At 48.6% G+C, this 24,772-nt stretch overlaps 8 protein-coding genes across 8 annotated transcripts; 4 read left to right on the top strand and 4 right to left on the bottom strand.

Annotated features, from left to right (window-relative positions):
- Positions 1–2,620: 2,620 nt before the first annotated feature.
- On the top strand, positions 2,621–4,605 carry BP5553_01599 (FAD protein; the record flags this gene model as incomplete). The annotated part of the gene is made up of 5 exons (XM_032010222.1): positions 2,621–3,132; positions 3,206–3,363; positions 3,414–3,631; positions 3,698–4,100; positions 4,190–4,605. 5 exons carry the CDS (start codon positions 2,621–2,623, stop codon positions 4,603–4,605), a joined length of 1,707 nt encoding a protein of 568 aa, XP_031874276.1.
- Positions 4,606–5,027: 422 nt separating this feature from the next.
- BP5553_01598 (Metallo-hydrolase) lies at positions 5,028–5,885 on the bottom strand (the record flags this gene model as incomplete). The annotated part of the gene is made up of 1 exon (XM_032010221.1): positions 5,028–5,885. The coding sequence occupies one exon, from the start codon at positions 5,883–5,885 to the stop codon at positions 5,028–5,030; it is 858 nt and encodes a 285-aa protein (XP_031874275.1).
- Positions 5,886–8,081: 2,196 nt separating this feature from the next.
- On the top strand, positions 8,082–10,339 carry BP5553_01597 (uncharacterized protein; the record flags this gene model as incomplete). The annotated part of the gene is made up of 3 exons (XM_032010220.1): positions 8,082–8,122; positions 8,177–8,248; positions 8,299–10,339. 3 exons carry the CDS (start codon positions 8,082–8,084, stop codon positions 10,337–10,339), a joined length of 2,154 nt encoding a protein of 717 aa, XP_031874274.1.
- Positions 10,340–11,036: 697 nt separating this feature from the next.
- BP5553_01596 (uncharacterized protein) lies at positions 11,037–11,714 on the bottom strand (the record flags this gene model as incomplete). The annotated part of the gene is made up of 1 exon (XM_032010219.1): positions 11,037–11,714. The coding sequence occupies one exon, from the start codon at positions 11,712–11,714 to the stop codon at positions 11,037–11,039; it is 678 nt and encodes a 225-aa protein (XP_031874273.1).
- Positions 11,715–14,228: 2,514 nt separating this feature from the next.
- BP5553_01595 (Uncharacterized protein) lies at positions 14,229–15,899 on the bottom strand (the record flags this gene model as incomplete). Its single annotated transcript, XM_032010218.1, has 3 exons — positions 14,229–15,460; positions 15,531–15,627; positions 15,717–15,899. 3 exons carry the CDS (start codon positions 15,897–15,899, stop codon positions 14,229–14,231), a joined length of 1,512 nt encoding a protein of 503 aa, XP_031874272.1.
- A 734-nt stretch (positions 15,900–16,633) lies between these two features.
- Positions 16,634–19,447, bottom strand: BP5553_01594 (uncharacterized protein; the record flags this gene model as incomplete). Its single annotated transcript, XM_032010217.1, has 4 exons — positions 16,634–18,010; positions 18,065–18,864; positions 18,926–19,190; positions 19,268–19,447. 4 exons carry the CDS (start codon positions 19,445–19,447, stop codon positions 16,634–16,636), a joined length of 2,622 nt encoding a protein of 873 aa, XP_031874271.1.
- A 1,554-nt stretch (positions 19,448–21,001) lies between these two features.
- BP5553_01593 (RNA 3'-terminal phosphate cyclase) lies at positions 21,002–22,399 on the top strand (the record flags this gene model as incomplete). Its single annotated transcript, XM_032010216.1, has 3 exons — positions 21,002–21,060; positions 21,152–21,171; positions 21,330–22,399. 3 exons carry the CDS (start codon positions 21,002–21,004, stop codon positions 22,397–22,399), a joined length of 1,149 nt encoding a protein of 382 aa, XP_031874270.1.
- A 660-nt stretch (positions 22,400–23,059) lies between these two features.
- BP5553_01592 (Uncharacterized protein) lies at positions 23,060–24,725 on the top strand (the record flags this gene model as incomplete). Its single annotated transcript, XM_032010215.1, has 4 exons — positions 23,060–23,253; positions 23,311–23,377; positions 23,471–23,544; positions 23,600–24,725. 4 exons carry the CDS (start codon positions 23,060–23,062, stop codon positions 24,723–24,725), a joined length of 1,461 nt encoding a protein of 486 aa, XP_031874269.1.
- Positions 24,726–24,772: the final 47 nt, after the last annotated feature.

Here is a 24,772-nt window from a genome sequence, read left to right as displayed (position 1 = left end):
ACACTTGACCAAGTGCCACGCCCTTGTACTTCGTTAAGAAATATTTGCTTATTTGGCCATATATAGATTAGAGGGGTATTAGTCACTAAGCTAAAAAAAATTAATATAACACACAGCTTGGTACGTATCTTAGGTAGGTGATACTAGGAATGTTTACTTGCTTTTGAAGTTAAATTGAGGCAAAGTAAGATACCTTATATTATTGTTTATTGATAGTATTTGTTGCAAATATGAAGTAAAACTTGGAGGCATGAGGATAGGCAGGGAATAGTAGGGACTATTCCCTACCTTTTCACTATAGTAGCTGGCTATTTGTGAAGTACTATTCACAAAGCTATCGCCCTGCTTTCCAGAGCCCACCGTCCACTATAGCTGTGAATCCTTGTAGTTATCATGTTAGGCTTTGTACCGTTAATCGTAGACGTAATTTAATAGCTATAAGATCTTTTGACATTGACTCTTGGGAAATTCTGTTACCCTGTAAAAAGAGGCAGAGGTTAAGTTTTTCGACTGTAATAATAGGTTATAGGTTCAAGGTTGCATTTGAATAACTCTATAGCGTGTAAAGAGTGTTGTACAGAGTATTCAACTTCCGAGGAGGACTTAACAAAATGGAAGGGTCTCAATATAAACATAGTTGTTACGATGATAGTTCTGCCAACATATTGAGGAACATGCAGAAAAGCCACGGCTCGGAGCCAGTCTACATTAGAATATGCTGAACCAGTTGTTCGTTAGCAAGGGTGGCCAGACAGATATTGGATTAAAATTTAAATACGGCAGTACTATATCGCTTAGGAAATAGATAGATTTATCTTCGGTGAAGGCCTCTAATCAAGGTACATTCAATTAAATTCGAAATGTAAACCTCTCCAGTGTCTCTTCGTTGAACAGCCTGATCAAAACAGAAAACAGACTCTCCAAACCAGAAAACAGCCTTTCCAAAACAGAACTCCTACTGTGTATTTCAGTTCCTGGGAATCTCCTCCTCAGTCTGCTTTACACAAAGGTAACATGGGCCATCACTGGTAGGATTGTCGCCCTCTGTTGGTTTAATAACTAACGTTTTTATATAGTCCAGCCTGCAAAAAAGTGTGTACTACTCGATGTGTGAAAAAAGTGCATGTTTGCATTTGCAAAATTCACAATGAATATTATAGGCCCGGTTCCGAGTGTACTTCCTGCAGAGGAGCCCGTCAACGTCAAGAAGAAGTTGAACGTCGACGTCGCGCGCAGAAAGGCCGTTAAGAACATGCCTGCCACTAAACACATTTCGACTTATCAAAAGCTCAATCACCTACGCTCTCGCAGTCTCCGGTCCTAAATGCTATTTCGATTGATCGCAAATGGAGAAGACCATATTTTGGAGGGGGAGGCAGTAGTGAGAGAAGGGACGAGTAAAGGGGGAGAAGTGGGAAAGGAGCAAGCGATTAGAGTGAAAGTATAAAGTTATTGGGGTAGAGCGGAGGTAATCAAGTTACTATGGTTGGAAACCTTAGGCGTTATTCATTGCGGGCTTTTAGTTATTTCTCTTCTTTTCGCACTTGGAAATAACACATGGAATGATTTTTCCACAAGTTCCCATCTTCCTACTATATCTATCGCTCCATATTATCCTTAAAAAGATGGTAGTATGGAGAAAAGCAGCATGGTTTTATTCATAATGATTCTAATAATTCTGACTGCTGCAGTTCAGGGGTAATGGTTTTGGTAGAGTCTCAAGCAATTAGAACAGCCTGCCTGCCTGCGTATTCGGACTGCTAAATCAACATTGTAAGCGCAAATGATAATGACAGAACGTTGAGACGTGTGGCGATGTGAGGTAATTGGCCCCTATTTAAAGACTTGGGCGCTAAACTATCTGTGGTATGAAGAGGTCAACAGGACCTACGAAGCACCCTCGCTGCTGGCCTTACAAACAGGATAATTTTTCAAAGTATATCAATCTCAACTGCTCTAACTAGACCCCGGTGAGGATTCCTTGTCATCAATCACTAGTCTCACAATCAGAGCGATCATTCGCCACACATGACTGGCCGGGTACGAGAGGGTCGCCATTCGGGATGATATATGATGATATTGAAAGGTTTACGAAAACTGCATCGGAAGCTGCCCTTTTCAGAGCATTTTCACAGGAGTTAGTTTGTAGTTATAAACCAAGCCAAAAACCCCCGTTCTTATTAGGAATTGCCATCGGGGCTTTGCCTGGTACACGCCAAACCCCCGGCTTACAGGGGAACGGCCCCGCGATTCGCTGGAATACGAACATCGAGCTTATATTCTCATGCGTCTGCGCCACGATTCGACGAAACAGACGGGCTTTGGTGAGCCCATATCTTGGCAACTGAAGATCCGGGGGGCTACTCGTATGAAACTTGCTGAAGGGCAAATCCAGCGGCTCCGTGTGCATCATTATACGAGATGCGAAATGTTGGTCCCGAGTGCCGGAAAGGGCCTTGGCCAGATTTTGAGCTTTGCTGAGTTGGGCTGGAAAGGAGCTTGAACCATGCAAGGTCAAGTTGTGTTTAAATTCATCGTGGCTCTGGAGTGAATTCTGACCTGTTATTGAACTTCCTCTCGTAGTCGTCGATCACCATTGTCTCGATCATCAACCTCAACCATGCACGAATTAGCCGGAGGTGCCTTTCCCAGTATGCCGCATACCAATACCTACAGTGTTTCCGAGAAGCCGCTGGGAACAGCACGCCATGTACGGATTGTTACTATCGGTGCAGGTGCCAGCGGTATCAATATGATCAGGACCTTGCGGGGGAAACTCACTGATTACGAGCACGTGGTGTACGACAAGAATCCGTCGATAGGAGGAACTTGGTATGAAAACAAGTACCCAGGTTGCGTGTGCGACATTCCAGCCCACAACTATCAGTTCTCATGGAATCATAATCCTTCATGGAGTGGTTTCTTAGCGGGCACAGACGAGATTGAGAGGTACCTCTGCAAAGTATGCGAGGACGAGAATATGGGGCCATCTATCAAGACTTCCCATCGCGTTACCAGTGCCATTTGGAATGAGAACAAGGCGATATGGGAGTTGCAGGTGGAAAACTTGGAGGATGGGAAGACCTTCAGTGATTCTTGTCACTTCTTGTTAAATGCGACCGGGATATTGAAGTAAGTATGAAGAGAGTCGTGTCCTTTATCTAGGCGTTGAAGATGCAAATTTGAGGTCTAACATCATACTTAGTAACTGGAAATGGCCCAATATCCCCGGTCTGCATGACTTCAAAGGTGAGCTTATCCACACGGCAAATTGGCCAAAAGGCTCCGAATACGCCGGGAAGAAAGTAGCAGTTATTGGAAATGGTTCGTCTGGAGTTCAAGTAGTACCAGCTCTGCAACCGGGTAAAACCCTTTTCTGTGAAATCACTAGAGCTTCGCTAATCTCCTCTTAGATGTAAAGGAGCTGGTGCACTTTATTAGATCCCCATTATGGGTTGTGCCATCCCAGCAACAGCTACTCGCCCAGAAACCCATTGATATTCTGCGCGACCTTAAAACGGACGGCAATAAATTTACAGCTGAGCAAATCGAGAGGTTTAATTCTGATCCAGATTACTATCTCCAGTTTGTGAAGGCTGTGGAGGAGGATATTAACTCAAAATTTCCTATGGTAAGTTGTCCTTGACGACTCCCATAAGCCTAGATGTTGGATTTATGGCTAACCCGGATACCACAGCTCATTAAAGGCAGCGATGTAGCCAAATACGCGACGAAAATGGTCACTATGTTCATGGGAGCCGCTTTAGGTGGCAACCCAGAACTCATGAAAGCACTTATTCCCGACTTCGAAATTGGATGTCGACGACTCACACCTGCCGTTGGCTACCTAGAATCACTTACAGCCAAGAACGTCCGCGTTGTAACAAATCCAATTGAAGAGATTGTTGAGAATGGAATCAAGATCAGCACAGGTGAAGTTATTGAGGTAGACGTGTTGGTCTGTGCAACCGGCTTCGACGTCTCCTTTTGCCCACGCTTCCCGATTATTGGCAGGAATGGCAACTTGCAAGATCAGTGGGCTGAGGACTTGCCAAGGGCTTATATGTCTTCCTCAATACCCGGGTTTCCAAATTATTTTAGTAGGTTCCCCATTCCAACCCAATCTCCCAAGCTATTTCTGCGCAGAGTCATGGAAATGTCTACGTTATAGTTGCTAACAAGATTCTAGTGTTCCTCGGTCCAAATGCCCCCATCGGCCACGGCAGCGTCTTCACTATCACTGAACATATCGCAAAATACATAAGCGGTATAATCCAAAAATGCCAAACCGAATCCATCCTCTCCCTCTCGCCGCTCCCCGCCGCAGTTGATGACTTCTACGAGCATATCAATGCATTTATGCCGCGCACCGCGTGGTCAGGAACTTGTCGATCGTGGTTCAAGAACGGGCTGGAGAATGGGCCGGTGACAGCGCTGCATCCGGGGAGTAGAATCCACTGGTTTCACATGTTGGAGCAGTTCCGGGGCGAGGATTTTGAATATACGAGGGAAAGTAAGAATCGGTTTGCTTACTTGGGGAATGGGTTTTCAACCAAGGAATTGGGCGATGGGGACAAAACTTGGTATTTGAACAAGTCCAGCTGACCGGGCCGTTTAAGTTAGACCTTGAGTGTTTAGATGGTGTTGTAGAATCTGTATGGTTGTCATGTCCTTATGACTTAGATCTCGCGAACGATGATTTTATAGAGCAATATTTTCCTATTCATTTTGACGATCTAAAGTCCCCTCGTAATATTGCACATTTTATTTGTGGGCGTGCTTTAAACTTTCATGTTCCTTTATTTACAAGTCCTAATTCAGCAGGAAAATAGTATTTGAATTTCTTGCTGCCTTCGCAAATATATCTAGGAGCGAAATTTCCTATGTATCTCATGCTTAATATGGTTCATTGTGAGCTGACCTTTTTCTTAACTCAGACAACCCCATCCATGACTTTCGACAATAAATGCCTCAAATTTGTTATTATATACATGCCTAACTTATAATCTAAGGGATGATATATAATGCTATAAGTTCGAAGGCGAAAACGCAGTCTTCAACTTTAGATTTTCTATCGTTTTCGTATCATGAGACGGCAAAACGATAACAGGTTGTTGCCTTGTGAACTCCTTGATCTTCCTCAAAGTTTCCACTGCCCTCAAGGGATCATCATTAATACCATCAGTCTCCTCCTTATCTAACAACTCCAATCCATACGTCGCATCACCTGTCAAGAAAAACGTCGCGTCATCCGCAAACACGATCAGAGAAACATGGCCAGGAGCATGCCCCGGGGTGTCAACCGCTACAACCTTCCCATCAGACGTGATGGGATAACTGTTTTCAAATGGCCCAATCGCCGTTCCTGACGGCACCAAAAATTTCGGGGCGAAGTCTTTTGGCCAGTGATTCGGAGCACAGCCTTCTATTGCTGCGTAGGTCGGGCCTTTGAACGCTTTCCAGTGCTCCTTACTCATGAAGATCGGCGCTTCAGCTAGATCTTCCAGCCCACCGGCGTGGTCATGATGTAAATGAGATAACACCACAGCTTTCAAGTCCTTAGGCTCGATACCCATCTCTTTGAGCTGAGATGCCATACCTTCGTGGGCTTCGATGTGCATCTGGGTTGCCATCTTGGTACCCATGGCCCAGATGGGGAAGTAATTTGATTGGTTGCAATGCGGTGACATTCCTGTGTCAAAGAGGATGTTGCCCTCTGGGTGGGTGATTAGAAAGGAGTAGATGGGGAGGTTGGAAGGATGCCATTGCCGGTCAGCGAGGAACCGCAGGCGCCGGAGCAGGACGGAACGGTTTGCGGGTTGTTGGTATGCTGTTGGTCGGACTCGGACGGAGCCCGTTTGGATGACTTGGATGGAGATTATCATGGTGGTGTTGCACGTACGGTTGGGGATGAGTTCAACAAGATGTGTGGAAGACACGCGGCGAAGGCGATCCTGAGGGATTATTATATGAGGGCTAGGGAGCGTCTCGGTGAATCCGAGTATCTGGATCTAGCTAGAAAGGTGCGTAAAATCATTGTCATGATGTCTCTCGCAGAATTCTACAAACGTGCGGTAGGAGTATGAGCACCTAGGTATGAGGCACAGCGGATTAGAGATCGGGAAATTTGATGACTTCGGTAGGAGGGCTCGAAGGAGCTGCAGAGTACGCTGTATCGGCTCCGTTTGGCTCAAATACGGGTCACCTATGTACCTAGTATTCGGGAGTCAATTCAATCCCAACCTTACGGAGTAGACATGAAGTGTAGCATCCTGCACGAGATTTTATTGAGCCGAGGTTGAACCACAGTCAAAATATGATATCATCGTTCGTACCAAGCCAGCTTGAAATACGGGCAAGCCACAAATGTATAACTTATAATAATAATAATAAAAGTGTTGTGCAAACAACGCTTCCACAACTTCGCCAAGCAAATGAAAATATTTACGCTATTGAATTTGGCGTTAGTCTAAGCTTTTTAGATTAATTCCCGCAACATTGCAGCGCATCTATTCAGCCAAGATGCGACGAGAAAACAATAATCAGGGGAGAGATATGACAACCATATCATGTCTTAGGGAGACTATCTGGAACGTTCAACCACGTGGCCAGAAGAATTTTTGTTGCCGCAGCGTCCGAGCTATCTCGGCGATCGCGAAGATCTTCCTTTTTCAGGGACTCTTGGATTGCACAGTTCCCGTGCAGACTATGCCTGTTCCTGGATGTGGAACGCGGAGTATCCCCTAAATACTACATGCTGCGGGCGCTCCACATCGAAAGTTCCAGAGAAGCCAAATTGGGCGTTCGCACTGCTGGGGCCCTCATGAGGCGTCGTATTAGACGAGATGCTTTTAAACATGGCGTGGCCAATTCAAGCTGATCCTGTCCTTGCATCACATCACCAACATGGTGCTTGGGACGACCTGCGATGCGATGCGATGCAATGCAATGTTGGGAAAACTTCAGCTTGACGTCGCGGTGGATGATTCTTTTGTCATCACCGGTCCTCCACTACGGGCAAGGGCACACCCACTACTCGAAAGTGCTTGTCTGTTTTTCCAAGTACAGTACCTTTGGCTAGCAACCTAGGCAGCGTTTCCAGGAACCCGCTGAATCCCAGCCTCGACAGTTTCTATACGAAGTGGTGGGTTTCTAGCCCTTCTAGTGTTTCTTCGCTCGCGCGATCGACGCATCTACACCTTCAAAGCTACCCACGTCCGTGGGGCGGCTCACGCCAAGTTGGTCTGCTAATCTACACTCGCAGGCCGCTTGCACAAAATATGCAGTGGTGCTCGTGAACTGTGTGGAGTCTGGAAGCCCAGCGCTCCATCATGGCGTCGCTTTTCTTCTTTGCGGGGCCGAGCTCTAAAAGCCTTCCAGCTGTAAGAGGCGAAGGCATGTTGGTTTCCTTATTTTGTTCACCTCGCCATCGTTGTTGTCTGTCGTTCTCATTCTCGTTGCTGCTCCTATCGCCGGTTGTTGTTGTATCTCTTCGAGATACGTCCTCTCATTTAAGTTGGATTTTGGCCGTTCGGCAAAGACAAACGCATTCGTTGGGCTGTCGTTCAAATCCGGTGCACAAGATTGGTGCGATTATGCGATTGCATTCGAGCAGATCATAGCGACACGATTCTAAGAATTGCTCGGTGTTCTTTTGTCTTGTAGGTGGGCGTCAATAATACTGGACCACGAGGAATCTATCAATACCCCGGATACTGCACAAAGCATCTGTCGGACAACTTTAACCACAGAAGTTGGAACGATCAACTTCATATCGAATCTATAAAGTCGGTTGGAAACGAAATAACCTACGCTGGAGACGAGCTGGGCGACTCGGGCTTTGTCTGGGGAAATTATAGGGCCATCTTTTCTGTCCGTTCGAACAGCTAGTTGAGTCGGAATAGGCTGGTTTTATGCGCCAATCCGGGTTGATCTTGTCACTCATTGATATCCATAGAGATACTACAACTCGTTATTACTCCCCGCGTCGAAGTTATCGCTACATCACGGTTCACGCCAGCATATCGCAACTAAAATACATGGTTTCCTTTTGGCTGCAATCGCTGTAAATTCATTTCATAATGGGGGAATCTCCAGCGATAAGTGGAGGAGCCTGGTTTGGGTTAGTTTTATGAAACAAAATGAAGATCTTGCAACGGCTGACATAAACCAACAGCATTGGAATAGGGGCAGTCGTTGTGATCGCAATAGTTGGTTGGTTGATTGGTCGATATATAGATAAGAGAAAGTTAGGGATCTCCACCAGGCATGTATGGACTTTACTAAGGATATCTTTAGGATCCAAAGGCATCAGAAGCTCAAAGAGGTGGATGCGGTGAAGGGAAAGGATGGAGACGCACTTTCTACAAGAGAACTCGGCATGAAGGACCTCGAAGCTGGATACTCTAAGAGTGCTGGTCAATCGAGACCAAGCTCCCCTGCGCCTTCGTATTTTTTATCGCCCAGCACGACGGTCGTAAACTGGACCGACAAAGGGAGCTTTGCAAGCCATTCCGCATCAAGTAGCCTTACAGATATATCGGGAATTGCCAATCCAAGCCGGGCGTTGGTTGGGGGTCAGAAACATAAGCCATCACCCCTTCGAACGGAACCATTCGATAGGAGTTTCCATGGTCATTTGCATCAAAATGCATCTGCATCTAGTGTCGGTGGTATTGGAGGCGCCTATATGCCGCCTCTCCCATCACCGCTATCTATGAGAAGTGTTTCGCCGTCTGGTAGCACCCGCTCCAAAACATGGGTTTCTCCACTAGATGTACATTTCAGCAGACCAACCACTCCAACTGTTTCTTCACGGCCCATATCATACCTACCACGTCTTAACTTTCCGGAAAACCTTCTTGACCAGACAGGACTCTTAACACCTCCACCATCTGCTTCATTTTCAGGTGCCAAATCAGGGGTTGAATCGACTTTTGGCAGTGGAACGTCACAGTCCCATAAGGGCGCGGAGCCTCAAGCCAAATCACCAACTTCTACACCGTCCAACCCATTTGAACCGTCAAGGGGGCGAAGCACATCAGGCTCTATCTTCCATAGGGATGATGAGCTACCCGAGCGACCTTTGACAGCGGAAAATGCATATGATCAGCATGGTCCTATCTCTACATTGCCACAAATCTTCAATCTAGCCAACGACCCCGACCTCTTTCCCGAAGATGATCTACCGTGGAAGTCTGAGAATAGCGAAAGAGCTGTTATCCGCGACTCGATAGTCAGCAAGCAACATGTGTCAATCTTTGAGCCACTGAATTATAGTCGGGATTTGCCAGGGAGTCCGAAGTCGCATAGCTATGCGCGGAGCGTCGTCGCCTTGAGCATATGTAGCCCGGAGGCTCCCGCTCACGAGCACACGAGAAGCAACCTCAATCATACCAGGATACATTCGCGCTCGCAATCAAGTGAAAATAGAAGCCACTCGCCTTCTACATCGAGATCAACGTCACATGTACACCCCCGATCCACCTCTGTCCACAGCGTCACAGAAACTCGTAACTCTCCTCGCCAGCATAGCGGCAGGATATCAATGGGGCGAGAACACGACGAGCAGCAAAGAAGCAGAGGTGGTGATCAAATGCACCATGACAATAGGAGCGGCTCTGTACAAGGCCTCGCCGTTGATTTCGATTTCGATTACCCCCTCGAGTCGCCATTCTCTAATTCTCACGCAGTACCATTTTCCATGCACTCCAAGAGTTCGTCTTATTCCTCCCTAGGATCCGCAACCCACACAGTAGGGATGAACAAAACGCACAAAAAGCATCAACAGCCATCTCAGCTAGCCTCGCTCGCGCCTCCGACAATTATAGACAAGGACCGTCTAAGTGTAGCTAATTCACTAGCTATAGACAAGGAACGCCTAAGTATAGCTATGTCACTAGCTAGAGTTAGGAGTGCAAGTGACGCGAGCCAGAGCAGCATAGGAGACTTTTACGACGCATACTACCGGCAATCAATCGCAGCACAGCGGGCAAGTAGCACTTCCACCCAGTCCCAAACGCTATCACAAATCAGAATGTCGCGGAGCGGCTCCGAGAGTCTGGTTGTGGGGAAGTACGAAAGCGGTCAGTGGCCGATTGCTGAGGCTGCTGGCGCTGCCCGAAGGCAAGCACCCCCACCTCCTGGAAGACGGGAAGCGATGGTCAACCCTGAATTTCATCTCCCCTTTGGTAAACGGCGGCCGCCTGTGCTTGACCTAGGACCGCTCAGCGGTGGATTAGGCGTTTCGAGGACGATTTCGGGTTTGCCAAGTCCTGGGCCGAGTTCTGAGTCTCCCGTGATAGGAAGATACGCATCCAACTTTTACAACCCACTTTAAGGAGGGTGGATTCCTCATTAGTAATAATGAGCTTTTGGTCATTACGCATTTCATGAATGGCCGAGTACAGAACTTAGGGTTTGTTCTGGACGAATTGGTATCTGAGGCTTGGAGACATGTTTTTGGCGGGGGTGTAAGTGGCGTGGTATCGTTTTTGAGATATATGGCGTCTTCATATTCAATAAATGGGTTGGGGAATGCGCGGTGGAAAGACAGGTTAGGTAGGTTACATACGAGGTAATGGGGAAATATTCCATATAATATATAATGTACAGTACATGCCTGCTTATGTATACACAAATATACATTCCTACATTATGCCTTCTTCCTCGCGCCCTATTCCTCGTGCCTAGATCTTCGCGCCAGGAAAGGATGGACCCATATCGATATATACAGTGCCTCTGATGCTGCCAAACCGCACCAGTGATTTTGCAATTACTCCCTTGGCCTTCCTCTGGGCAATATTACATTCCCCAAATGCAAGGTTGCATCCGCTTCAGCCGTCCGGACAAGGAGACATTTCTAGTCTCCTCGAAGTTTATCCCTCTTCGCCCAAGCCCAACTCCACTCCTCAGCGCCGTGGATAATCGCAAGGCGAAGCAATCATCCAAAGGTCCCTAATAGAAACAGGGAATAATAACCCCAACTAAATGCCTCAAGAACGGAGTAGTACAATCATCACCATATCAACCATTTATTATAGAAATAGAAAGCTGGATGACACCATAAGCGCTACCACGAACATAGAGCCCACTGACATTTCCCTATTCTCAGACCGGGCCCCTGACGTCTTCCCCGCGCCCGCTGCAGTAGGCGTTTCTGCAGGCGTGGTAGTAGTCGAAGCAGTAGTTTCGGGCGGACAAGTCGAGAAAGTCATATGCGACGATACCGCATTCGTAATATCTGACAGCGCAACCGTGGTCTTGGTCGCTAGATCCTTCTGGATACTGACACTCGAGACACACTTCTCATGGCGCGAATTATTTCCCCATCCGCACGTCACACTACCGTAGATCGAATCATCGAATCTATATGAGCCATTCGTCCGCGCCTGCAGGCAGGTAAAGTAATCGCTAAATCCACTCCTGAGGCCTGAGCTGCGCGATAAATCCACCGCGCAATACGCGAGGCAGCTCGTACCATATGAAGGGTCTTTGGGGTCTGTGACGGGAGAGGTGATGTTGATTATGGGGCCATTGCAGCACTTCTCGAATGTCCGCGGCGGATAGGGGGAGGCGATGTTGGTGGAGCTGTATTCTAGGCAAGCCGCGTTGGCGGTGGGGATTGTACCGCAGAAGTAGCCTGGTGTGTCGCCTGGCCAGTTGCCTCTGTTGTACCGGGGAATCCAGTTGACGCTTAGGACGCCGCTGGCCATTTTGAGGGTTGGGAGATTGGTTTGGGAAGTGGAGGAGGGTTTAAATTAGCTGAGTGATAGAGTTAGCATCGCGCATGTATGGGGCAGCCAAACAGGGGGAAGTACCTGGCTATGGCAAATCAGATGTAGTGACAGTAATAGCAAATATACATTACAACAACAGATACGTCGTATTTATTGTGGTGTTGAAAAGAAAATAAAACAATCAATCATGGAAACTTCCTTTATCTAGCACCTCGGCCAAGGAGGCGTAGTTGCTGAGCACCCCTGACATTGTTCGCTTACACCCCAGTTTGCTAATAATAACTTTACTCAGACTTGGTGGGTTAATTAGTACTCCATACGACAATCCGACTACACGGTGCATAATCTAATAGGCGTTTCGACAACCTAGGTAGGTAGTTTAAACATCTGTTTTGCTAGTAATTAATATTAGTATTAGCTAACTAGATGGATTATACACGGTTTTAGAGACACCGATACTAGGTCAGTCTCGTCATTTCTGTCACCTGATCTATTCTACATCTGCGTGGGTTATAGGCCAATGTGCAGCCAGTGACCTTAATTCTCTGTCATATCTTCAGCCAGTAGCGTAATACCGGTCGTGATTCCCGAATGACAAGACGTGCAATTGCTATAAACATTAGATATCGAAATAGCCTACACTGATTAGACGTAGCCGTCAAACTCACAGCAAGCCGAGTCACTCACCTCCGTTTCAACGTCTTCGACGTTCAACATGAATGATGCTATTTCGGATAAGTACCCAGCATTTTCCGGTCCTGGAGATCCGTCATCTGCATCAGACGCGCTCGCTCTCCCACTTCTCAGAGGCAAAACGATATTAGCGGACGCACTAGAAAAGGAGAATATGCTCCTGCGCTTGGCATATCCCAGCCAACGATTTAAATTCTTTTTTTGGATCGTTGAATATCGCAAAGACTTTGAGACCATCGTATCGCACCATATGGGCCTACATACCGACGAAATCTGTCGATTAGGAGAAGTTTCGGTGTAGACATGGCAGTTTCAACGTTTGCATACCGATATATATTGGCAATTGGAGCAAACATCCAGGGAAAAGATTGCTACTTAGAATACCTCTACCGTATAAAGTAGGAGAATCAGCATATCCTGGTAACGCGGACGAGAAATTACGCACCGAAGCTGCAACTTTTGGCGTGCCATATTATCGCTCTTTAAGTCTATCCTCCCTTGTCGATATATAAGCTACAGCCGCCAACACATCCTAGACCAGGGGCATCTAATCATGGAGTATATCGAGACATCAGATGCGGACATGCTTTTTGAGACTTGGGCCAACCACTGCCAAGATCGGGATCTGAGCGCGAATCTCTTTAGGGATCTATCTCGTATTGTCCTTTCTTTGAGTCAGTTGCCTTTGCCTTGCATTGGGTCCTGGACAATAGATAAACGAGGTTTCTTAAAGCTAACAAATCGTCCCTTGATTCATCCATTTCAGTCCTTAGAAAATGAAGATATTCCGACTACTATATCGAGGACTCTAACATATACGACTAAAGATGCGTACTATAATAATCACTTAGCATGTTATGATAGCCGTATACGGAACCAACCGAAGTCTATATCCGATGAGAAAGATGGTTATGTACAAATAGCGAATCTGTTTGCCATGCGAGGGCTTCTCTCCCACTTTATAAGCCGCGACCTTCGCCGTGGTCCATTTGATTCAGTCTTACTGATCTTCATAGAAGCAATATCTTTGTCGGCTGCAATTGACACATCAAATATATTATCGATCTTGAGTGGGCATGGTCGGCTCCTATAAATATGCTGGCTCCTCCGTACTGGATGACCGGCTGTGCTGTAGATGAGCTTGAAGGTGGTGACGAGCTTCAAACATTCGGGAAGACATATCAAGATTTCACGGAAATCATTCCGTCCTACATATGGTAGTGTTACATACCGAACAGATATCATGAGAGGATGCTGGAAAATTGGCAATTTCTGATACTTACACGCGCTAAAAAGCCCCAAGGGATTGTATAACCTTTTCTAGCAGCATGTGCAGCCAATATTTGACCCGCAACGCGCCAATGTCAAGCTAGATGTTGACGGCGTTGCACATATTGTATCGCCCTATTGGGCTGCCGATGTACTGAAAACTGTGGTTGCAAAACTCGAGGACAAGAAGAAATATGAGCAAGTGTTGCGAGAGCTGTTTGAGAGGATGGGCCAGTCCAATGAGGAACCACCTGCCTGAGCTAGCATAACGCAACGAGTAGAATGGCCCCGTATCCTGGGATTGAACGGAACTGTGACCTAAATACCGTCCCTTGTATCATTATGTAAATATTCTACCTAATTCTATGACCTAGTATTGTAGTCCCGTGCGCAGTACATGATTCCTTGGAATTGTGAAGGTCTCTATTCAAAATTTCACCATTTGCACACTACTTCCCAATTATTCTACGGACTTATCATTCCCCAAAACAGAATTGCAAGGCATATATTCAATTTCTATACATCTATCTATCTATACTTCTCAAAATCCCTCTCCTCCCCCATCCTCCTCTCAACAAGCTCCAAAACCTCCCTACTATACATATCCTCAGGCTTCTTATCCCCCTTCACAACCTCCCTCTCATGCACCACCGCCTCTTCCCTAGTCATACAAACCAAATCCCCAAGCCCAACCTTACTATTCTTCTGTCCCTCGACACCCAAATTCACCGTACTCCCCGGCGCTGGTTTCCGCCACCTCACTAGAGCAAGTCTCGTAGGGACACCACTAACCACACTCCTCCCCCTAAACACCTCCTCGACGATATACCCCACATCACCAACGGAAATCCCAAGCTTCAGCCCCTGTGCGGTTTCACCGGGCGTCGTAGCACGCGCCAATTTCTCCTCTGCGCCCTGCAATAAAGCTAGAATTCCATCATACATTTTATCCCTTGCCTTCGCTGGTATATACTCATGCGGATATCCCGTGATAGTCAGAATAACATGATTCGCCACCACATATCCAAAGACAGCCGGCATAGTCCCCAGGACGGGGAGGATACGCACGCGGAAATCAGGGAGGACCCCAAGATCGCCGACGGAGCCTTTGGCGAACTCTTCCTCTGGTAGAGGTAGAAGCTGTGCTTTTCCTGGCCCGGGCTTCTCGGTCGAATACACGACTGGGATGCCTGATGTGATTCCCTGAGCGCGTAGACGGCGGCGTGTTGAGCGCGAGAGCGGGTCATCCGTGCTAGCTGAGATATCGCCGACGAAGATGCGCGTTGGATCTGATTTACAGCCCGCGCCCATGGAAGAGATGACGGGGAGTTTGTTCTTATAGCAGTACTCAAGTAGTGCCACTTTGCTATCGATATTATCAATCGCATCAACGATATAATCTGGCCGTCTGCCATCCAAATCCCCAAGCAGCGTTTCCGCAGATTCCAGGCAGAATAACTCATTGCGGAGATCAAATTGCACCCACGGCGTAATCTGCTGTAGCCGTCGCTTTAAACAGGAGACCTTAGGCGTTCCCACATCCGCGAGCGTAGCCACAGCATGTCTATTCAACGAGGAGAGCGTAACCTGATCGAAATCAATAAGTCGGATATGAGAGACGCCCGAACGCGCCAGCGCCGCAGCGCAATGTGATCCCACACCCCCGCACCCCACGATTATGACGAATGAAGAACGGAGCTTCGCTAGGCCTTCGTCTGTGAGGAATACGCGGTTTCGCGCGAGTTGTTCGAGGATAAGATCTGTATAGAGGAGGACAATCAGCGCGTTGTTCTGTTGAGGGAATATGGAAGTGCGAAGGGGATATAATACCATCATCATAACCACCCTTTTGAGCACGCTCTGCTAATTTCGTAGCTCGCTCGTGCTCTTTGATTAGCACTGAGGATGCGACTCCAAAATCCGTGAGCTTCACTTCTTCTATCAGCATTATATTCCACAGGCCCATAATGCTATCCGCAAGCCCAACTTATAACATAGTCTCAGAACAAAACATACCGCTTCAGAAACATGATCCTCTCTTAACTCAGGAATCCCCCTCTTCAAATCCTGAACTCGTTCATAACGCTTGATATTCTGATATCCCAAGATAGCTCCTGCAACCACGGCGCCGGATACCACGGCTGTAGTTGCTAACTGCGCCTGCTGCGAACCTGTGACTCGGGAGAGCCAGGAGGACATTGTTTGTTTTCGATGGGGAGACGGCGGTGGTATGCGCTGGTAGCTGTATTATTTGCAGGAGGAAGCCCAAGGGTACAGGTGGTAATCGCGGTAGGAAGGAGGTTAATTATATCGTCCGTCCGTCATCGAATATATTCATAGTCGAGGCGTGTGCGTTGCAAGAAATCGACATGATTATGTCGTAGATGATGGTCTGGAAATTTTGGCTAGGTTTAGAGGACAAGGCGTGGCAGCCTCGGCGATGGTGGCGGTGGGTGATTGGCTGTGCTAAGTACACCCTAAGCCTTTCGATTAAGACCTTATCCTCCTGCCCTACAGAGAACTCGAGTAACTCCTACGTACCTGTACCTAGGTTTATATTTCCCCGTCTTATTCAACCAGCTCTCGTTTTTAATCACGAGATACCAAAACAGTTCAGGACCAGAGTCTTTATGTTATAGGGATATCGGATTTCAGTCTCTTCTTTCTAGATATAACCGCCTTGCTAATCAATACAACTATAGGTAGTAGTAGTTATGAACGCGTGAACTGCTCCCATACTGTACACACAACATGTCCTAATATTTTTCCCCTGGTAATAAATTTTCAAACGTGTACTTGCTGCGCGATGGGTATCTTGCGCCAATATATCATCGATAATTGTTCCAACACGAATCGACCGTGTCCCAAATCCAATCCCTAAACGCCATGCTTCCATTCTAAAATCACAAATTATCTTCATCCGCGCCTCAGGCTCACCGTAACGGAGAAGACGGTTTATGAATCCCCAGACCCAGAGCCCTATCCTTCTCATCCCTCAGATGCTTATCGTCCTCCATCATCCTTGCCTTATCCTCGATATGCTTCACACCAATCCCGTTCTTGCGATGCAATGCCTCTTTCGCCCCGGCACGGTTTACATCCGCAAGTAGGAACTTCTCATTTGACTCGTTGGGAATTCGCCGATATGGAGATTTTTGAGGCCCATCACTGGGGTTGGTACCATCGGAATTGGGGCTGAGGTTCGAATTAGAGGCAGAATCGGGCCAGAGTATTTTTTGAGCTTCTTCTCTCGACATGGACATATCATCGTGGCCTAGGGGCGTAAATGGTGGGGAGACGTAATATATATCATCGCCTGATGCATCGTCCGCGGGTGAAGCAGGCGATACGACTGTAGCGGCCCTTAATTCGCTCTTGTCGGTCGCGAGGAATTTGAAATCAAATTCCTCGCTGGGAACGATACTAGAAATTTGAGAGCGAGTCGGTGCTCTCACGTTCATTCCGCTTCCATTCCGGGAGGCGGTTTCGCGACTCGCCTGCGACATCGCCCTTTCCGATCTCGCTTCAGCTCCATCACCCCATGCATCAACGACCGAAGAGCTATAGTTGCTGACACTCTCTTCATACACAATGCTCGGGCTTTGAGAATCGGTGGGGTACTCAGAAGCGGCTGGAAGTTCTATCGCATCTTCATCGTACGTGTCGTCGTTTGGTCCAGCATTTTTGGACAATGCCCAACCATCTCGACCGGTGACATCTCGTAGGGTTAATCCGGTGATACTGTTAGATATATCACCAATAGCACTTCTGAATGCCGGGGCGTAATCACACACCCCAGCGTGGACCTGTGGAGCGCTCGGCATCAATCTTAAACAATTGATAAGTTCGTTAAGACTCCGGCGGGGTGCATTCGGGGGGTTTTGGAAGCCAATGTTATTGATGAGATTCGGGAGCACTCGCAATTCGTTGTAGACCAGCATTAGCCATCCCAGATTTGTTGCGTCACAATGATGCGACCCCTTTGGGCAACGAGGCACTGCTGTCAGCTCCAAAGATCCAACACTAGTTCTTCGAGCAGCAAAAGTCGACGGTGGGCGAAAGTACTCGCCCATGGCGTTTGTGCAGCAGTCGCGTATTTGGGCCAGTTTTGCTGCCCTGATCGCCTTGATCTTGTCTCTCACAGCTTGTGGCCATATATCTTTGGATTGGATTTCGTCATCGTCAAGCGCGTTTAGTATAGCGGTTTTAGACATTCTGGTAAAAATCCTCCGCAGTCCAAAGGCAAAGCTTATAAGCAGGAGGCCGTCCGGACTGTCATCCGTAGCCATATGCACCCATTGAGGGAGCCACTGATACTCCACCTGTAGTTCCAGCGGCGAGGTACAGCGATACCTCAAACACACCTCAGCAATGCTAACAAAAACCCGGAAGTCGATCTGCCTAGGAACCTTGTTATGATGCATATGGGCGGCATGCAGGAGTATTGTAAGGGCTTCGTGCTTGTTGGGCTCTATTTGAGGCATGGCATACACTTTGACCTCCATTCCATCTTTGCAAACATGTTTCGTGGGGGCTGGCGGGAGCTGACCGGCCATATCAAGCGAGGGTTGACTGCCGGGTTGTGGGGGAAGAAGCATCTGAGCAAATAGCGGGGATGATTCAGCTAAAAGGTGGGAGGATACCCGGAATCTCAACACCGGGTGCAACTTGGCTCCCTTATTTGCAAACTCCAATATCGTATCGCCCTTCTTCGCAACTACATATTCGCGGACATCTGTACTCCCAGGTTCATCGGGTTCCGCAAATAGCGTCGCCATAGTTTCTACATCCTGCTTCAGTTTGTCGAAATTCAACGACCGGATCTTGAGCTGTTCCCAGGAAAGCGGCTTCTCCGACTTCATAGCGTGGATGCTTGCATCCCTCCACTTGCTGATTAGGTTTTTCCGGAGAACGATATCGTCGAGGAATATATCTATTTGCCCATTGGACACGCCTGGTTCATGCTTCATATAAGTGGCCAGTAAGGAAACCCGGAAGTTGTCTAGCATCTGCTCTTGGAACGCCTTGTACTCTTGGATCGCGGCTAGCCATTGATCATTGACGTGAAATGGCAGAGGGTTCTCGCCGACGGAGCCGCTGTAGGACGATCGGGTATCCAAGGGGTCGATGTTGGAATCGAGAGAGGTGTTGCGGGCATTGCTTTCTATATTGCACTCAATCAGCCCAGAAAAGAAAACACCATCATCGACCGAGTAAACACTTACGGGACTTTTGAAGCAGGCTCTTGCATAATTGCAGATTCTCATCACGCACTTTCTTGTAGACCTCCCATGCGACATCCAGCTTCTTCGCATCTGAGCCGCTCGGAGCCTTCCGCAGGCGACGCAGGTTCTCTTTGAGATGAAGATATTCGGGATCGTGCGTGGCTCCGACATAGGGGTCCGGCGAGGGGAATCCACTCGATCTCGAGCTGTCGAACTCGGGTACTGATAAGGGAGAAGCTACGATGGGATCTTCGCTATGGCGATGCTATATACATGAGATCGCGTGAGCAAGCGCAAGGGGAAGCAGACGCAGAAGCGGTGGGGGCAAAGGGAAGCACTTACTAGGTATGTCCTCTCGCCATTTGCGTTTAATTCCTGGGGCGGGTTTGGCGTTCCACTGGCATTGGCAGTATTACTTGAGGACTTCTTTCGCATGCCCTGGAAGAAGCCCTTTTTAACCTTTGGGCTCGCGGTTGACGCGGAGCTGGAGAAGGCGCTCCCGTGGGAGAGTTGGCGCATCATCTTGCGGGGATGCCGAGGGAGGATTGGGTTCCTAGTCTACGTCTCGTCGTCCGTCGCGCAGGTATCGATAAGGGATAAGGGCTGCGACGACCAGAAGTCGGCATTATGCGAGTGAGGGCGTGATGTGAGTGTGTATCTCTCTGGGTGGAGGAGGAGCAGGGACGAGGGAAGAGGGAGAGAAAGAAGGAGAGAGAGGAGGAGAGAGAAAGACAGAGGCTAGTGGTGGAGACTGAAGGCGGAGGTGGAGGAGGTGGTGGAGGTGGAGGTGGAGACGAGCGTGCTGGGCGGGTGGCTGTTGTGAACTTGTACAGACAGTAGTAGTACTTTGCAGTGCGAACGAACTAGCTCTGCTGTGCATGCTGGGAGGAGAGAAAAATGCCAACCGTGGCTCTGGACTCGGTAGCGTTTTCTACAGGGCATACGGATGGCAGATACAGGGCATTCCAGGGCCGTAATACAGGGCCTGGCAGCACTGGAGCGCCTTGCACATGGCACACAGCACATAGCACGTAAGGTAAGGTAGCGTGGCAGCTGGCAGGAGTTAGACCGCCTGGAATGCGAAAATGGCGGGGGCGGAGCTGCTTGATCAACCCGGGGGATTCTGGGGTTCGGGGGGCTCTGGGAACGACTTTCTAAGTAGCACCACGGCAGCAACGTAAGGTAGGTAGGTAAAATTACTATATGTTATAGGGTGCTTCGTGCATACAATGCGGCTACAGTGCATACATGTACCTACGGCATATCTACAGAGTAAGGTCCTGTACATGTACAGTACCTCCAGCGTGCCTCCAACGTACGGAGTACGCTGCGTTCTGCTCACCACCAGCACCCTCACTCGTACCACTGGAGTCCCCTCTGTCCCACGGTCCTGAGCACCAGGTACCGCTCCCTGGGTACTTCCTCGGTGCGCACCGTAGTACCTGGTACTTCGCACGTGGTACCCGGTGCCCACGCTCTGCTGCTGACGAAGAAAGGGCCATGCTCTGTGCAGCCTCTCGCGCTCACTCACACACACACACACACTCTCTCTCTCCCCCCCCAATGACTCTTCTTCCTTCAGCCTCAGCTCAGCTCAACTCAAGCTCAACTCAAGCTCAACTCAAGCTCAACTCAACTCAACTCAACTCCGGCCTGACTCACCCACAATTGACCACAACTTTAAATACTGCCAAACCTCCCGTTGAACGTTCAACTTAACTTTAGTTTACTTCAACCTAGTTATCTGCCTACATACCGGTGACATTCATTCTCAGCTGCCAAGCATTCACATTCACACCTGGGCATATATCGTCGGGCAAAAAGAACGCATTCATTCAGCCCTCCTCCCCTCCTGCAAGGCTGGCGACAAGGCCACCACCCACACGTCCAGGCAGCAACATACCAGAATACCAGTACACAATTCATCGTTTTCCCCTCCCCGCCACCCATACGATACTACTACTGCTTTGTACGTACGTACAAATATCGATGTTGCAGCCACAAAGTGCCCGGGCCCAGTCCGTCGATCTGGATGGCAGAGTGGGTGAAGGCGGCGGCCAGCTCCTGAGAGTCGCCATGTCGTTGGCCGCGATCACAGGCACCCCCATAGCCATCGACCATGTGCGCGGGAACAGGTATGCCCTACTCGTACCTATCTAGATCCCCGTACCTAGTGAATGCGATTTGAATCTAGTTACCGCTCAAGGCTAATGATGCGGTCTAAAGGAAAGGGGGCCGTGGTGGGGGTATGTTTCATGCTTATGTTTAAGCTTTTCTGATCGTTTACGCTTCTCTTCTATCGCTCTTTTGATTTCTGGTCTTCTGGTGTTTTCCCCGTTCATTATTTCATAAGCCACCAATACCCATTTCCTCGGAGCCTAAGCTGATCGACCGCATGTCACAGGTCTCAAAGCCCAACATGTGTCATGCATTAAATGTCTAGCTGAGGCAACCGCTGCAGAAACTACAGGGTGTATCGTGGGGAGCAAAACCATCTCGTTCCGCGCAAGGCTATCACCCACGCAGCTGGTCAGCCGGAACATCAATGTCAAGGCAGACTCCGCGGCCAGCATCCTGCTTGTGTTCCAGTCTCTTCTCCCGTTCCTGCTCTTTGCCGGAGACGAGGAAGGTTCCCCCATCACAGTCGTGATACAGGGCGGGACCAATGTGAGCTTTTCTTTGTCTTTCGAATACCTCGATCAGGTCCTCTTACCCTCCCTAGAGAGGTTCGGCATCAAAGTCGAGCGCAAACTGGAATACCGCGGCTGGTCTCATGGCACACCCCAGGTAGGCTCTGCGAAGTTCAAAGTCACACCTCTTCCTCTAGGACAGCCTTTAGCAGCACCAAAATGGCCATCAGAGCGCGGTACAATCACCAATATTGATATTACTATAATTGTTCCTCGGCATGTGCAGGACTCGCTCAAAAAGGCCCTTCTCTTCGAGCTCAACCTGGTATTTCCAGATGTAGAGACAAACTTCCTGCTCGTCGAAGACAGCAGGCACAATGCCCGCATCTACACTCTCCTCGTCGCGCACACCTCCACCGACCTCCGCTTCGGTCGGGACTGGCTATACGACAGGAGAACCAGAGACAAGTCCTCTGACGATCTAAGCGTGGAGATCGCCAAAAGAGTAGTCGATCAACTGGATGCCGAGGTGAGGAAAGGAGCACTTGTGGATGAACACCTCCAAGACCAATTGATCATCTTCCAAGCCCTAGCAGAAGGTCAATCCAACATTCCTGGCTCCTTGGAAACGGCTACCTCTGACAGACAGCGTGTCGAGAGAGCCGATGAGCCTTTCGGAGACGGAAGCACTCATACTACCACAGCGAGATGGGTGACTAGCCAGCTCTTGCCAACGGTGGTATGGAGGGACCGTGGCAGGTTGTGCGAAGGCGTTAAATGGAAGACATCTACTTCAACGGTGGAGTCTGTTAGAGAAGCCTTGGTGCCTCTTCATATCACATAATATCACTCAGTAGCTGGAGTTTTTGAGTTTCTATGTCCGAGTATTAGATGCGGCGAAATATACACCCGGCAGCATAGAGGCGTGTAGTTCAGGAAATCAGAACCTTAAGCACCATCGCACGATTAGCAACTGCACGGATGGCACACAAAATACTAAATAGCTTCATATTTTGATGTCAAAGCCGCCCTCATAATACGGGCTAAAAATGTTGTCGTGCTAGCGTGGTGGCTTCCCCAAGTTGTCTTTGCCAATTGTCGGATGAGTGGGGCTATGAACGCCCGTCCTTGATTAGCATCTAACCCAATCTGGTATGCTTCGAGATAGCCAATCAGGAGCCGTATAATCTCTAAAAATTGGCCTTGATACTCCTCCATACCTATTTGTCCCATTATAGCCTCATGCTACGGAAATGTCCTTTTAATCCGTTCAAATAATGTTTGTTAAACCTAAAACGGCCTACGTTGCGACAACCAATCACTGTCTTTTGAATCTGCCTCACACCAAACTGCCTCGCTTCCTGTCCTGGGAAATCCACTATATGAAAGTATTGTTAGTTGGTATGATTAAGGTGCTACACATATAAAGAGCACATCCTCATTCCTCAAACCTACTAAAATTCATTTTCATTTCTTCGCCAGTCTTCAAAGTATCATATTCACAATGGACAAAACCAGCACTTCTCTTGGCCCGGATGGCAAGCAAAGCAACCCCTTCGTAACACCGGAGCAGTATGGATTACCCACGTCTCCAGCTATGCAACGATTGTCGCCCTTAGATATGAATATGCCAAGGCTCTATGGCACACGCTGGATCCTGTCCTTCCCACTGGAATCTGGCGCCGACAAGGCTCAAATGTATGTCGTTTTGGGGCGGTATAGCTATTATAACACCCTAACTAACACGCTTCTTAGATATGAGGGTTTGAGACGGGGCTTGGCACATACTATCTCATCTATCCCCTGGATTGCCGGAAATATAGTAAGTGCCTTTGAAGCGGCGATTGGATTCCGCTACCGCTCTTATGCCATTTTATGTGGTACAATTGCTGACTTGGATTCTGTCGGATTATAGGGGCCAGAGGATGGACGAGATCTAAAGGAGAACAGAGTCCAGATCGTAGATTCATCGACTGGTGTCAGATTTCAGTACCCATCCCCTCTCGGTTACTTCGACACCAAAACTAATATACACCTCTTCCAGATACAATGATCTCACAGGGGCTCTACCCTCATATGCCGAACTGAAAGCAGAACACTTTCCACTTTCCAAGTTCACTACAGCGCAGCTGTCACCTCTCGGCGTAATGCCTGAACCACCAGAACCAGTCATGGCAGCGCAAGCAAACTTCATCGAGGGTGGCCTGCTACTCACAGTCGGAGTCCACCACGCAGTCTGCGATGCTTCAGCAGTGGGCACCATTATCGACACCTGGGCACACAATACCGCAGCAACTAGCACCTCTGAACCAGTCAGTTTCAGCAAATACGACACTCCATCGAACGACCGCAGTCCCCTCATGGTTGGGGCACCGGGCGCCAAGTTGACTGATTTCCCTGAGTATATTCTCCAACCTACCCCCAGCGCAGCTGCTGCCGACGTAAACATGGAACAAATGGCTAAAACAGGCTTCTCGTTGCCTCCAATGACAACATGCATTTTCCATTTCTCGCCCGCCTCGCTCGTAGCCCTGAAAGCCGCCGCAGAAGCATACTCCACCAACGACGCGCTGAGCGGTTTCTTATGGCGGCATATGACACTGGCACGTAACCCCATTCAACCCTCCGGCTCGATAGTTCCAGACGAGGATGGCGAGAAAACCACTGCCATCCTCTACGCAGCCAACATCCGCACACGCTGTAGCCCACCACTCCCACACAGCTACCTAGGTAACGCATCGATGGGCACTATCACCGAGAGGCTTAGCATCTCCACACTGACATCCTCTTCCGGGCTCAAGACTGCTGCGTCCGCGGTGCGAAAATCACTCCAAAGGCTAGTTGATACGCCAAATCGTATACCGCTTACCATCGGGCTCATTGATGCTCGCCCTGATCCGACGGAGCTCAGGTTCGCGTACCATGGGTTCTTAGGCCCGGATATATCATCCACGAGCTGGGCTGATATTGGTGTTTATGAGAGTGTTTGGGGCCAGTTGGGCAAGGTAGAGAGTTTTAGGGTCCCCGGGGAGGGTGCGGATGGGGCTATTGCTGTTTTTCCAAGGCTTAAGCAGGGTGGATTGGAGGTAATGGTGGCGTTGGAGGCGGAAGCTATGCAGAGATTGATTGGGGATCCCGAGTTTGTAGGAAAGGCTGAATTGTGGGCGTAGGTTGAGGTTTGCGATTGGGATGAGATGCTATCTCAAGGGTAGAAAGT

Source organism: Venustampulla echinocandica, assembly GCF_003357145.1.
Source record: "Venustampulla echinocandica strain BP 5553 chromosome Unknown scaffold_0, whole genome shotgun sequence".
NCBI classification, from domain to species: domain Eukaryota; kingdom Fungi; phylum Ascomycota; class Leotiomycetes; order Helotiales; family Pleuroascaceae; genus Venustampulla; species Venustampulla echinocandica.
This window is presented reverse-complemented; position numbering and strand designations above follow the sequence as displayed.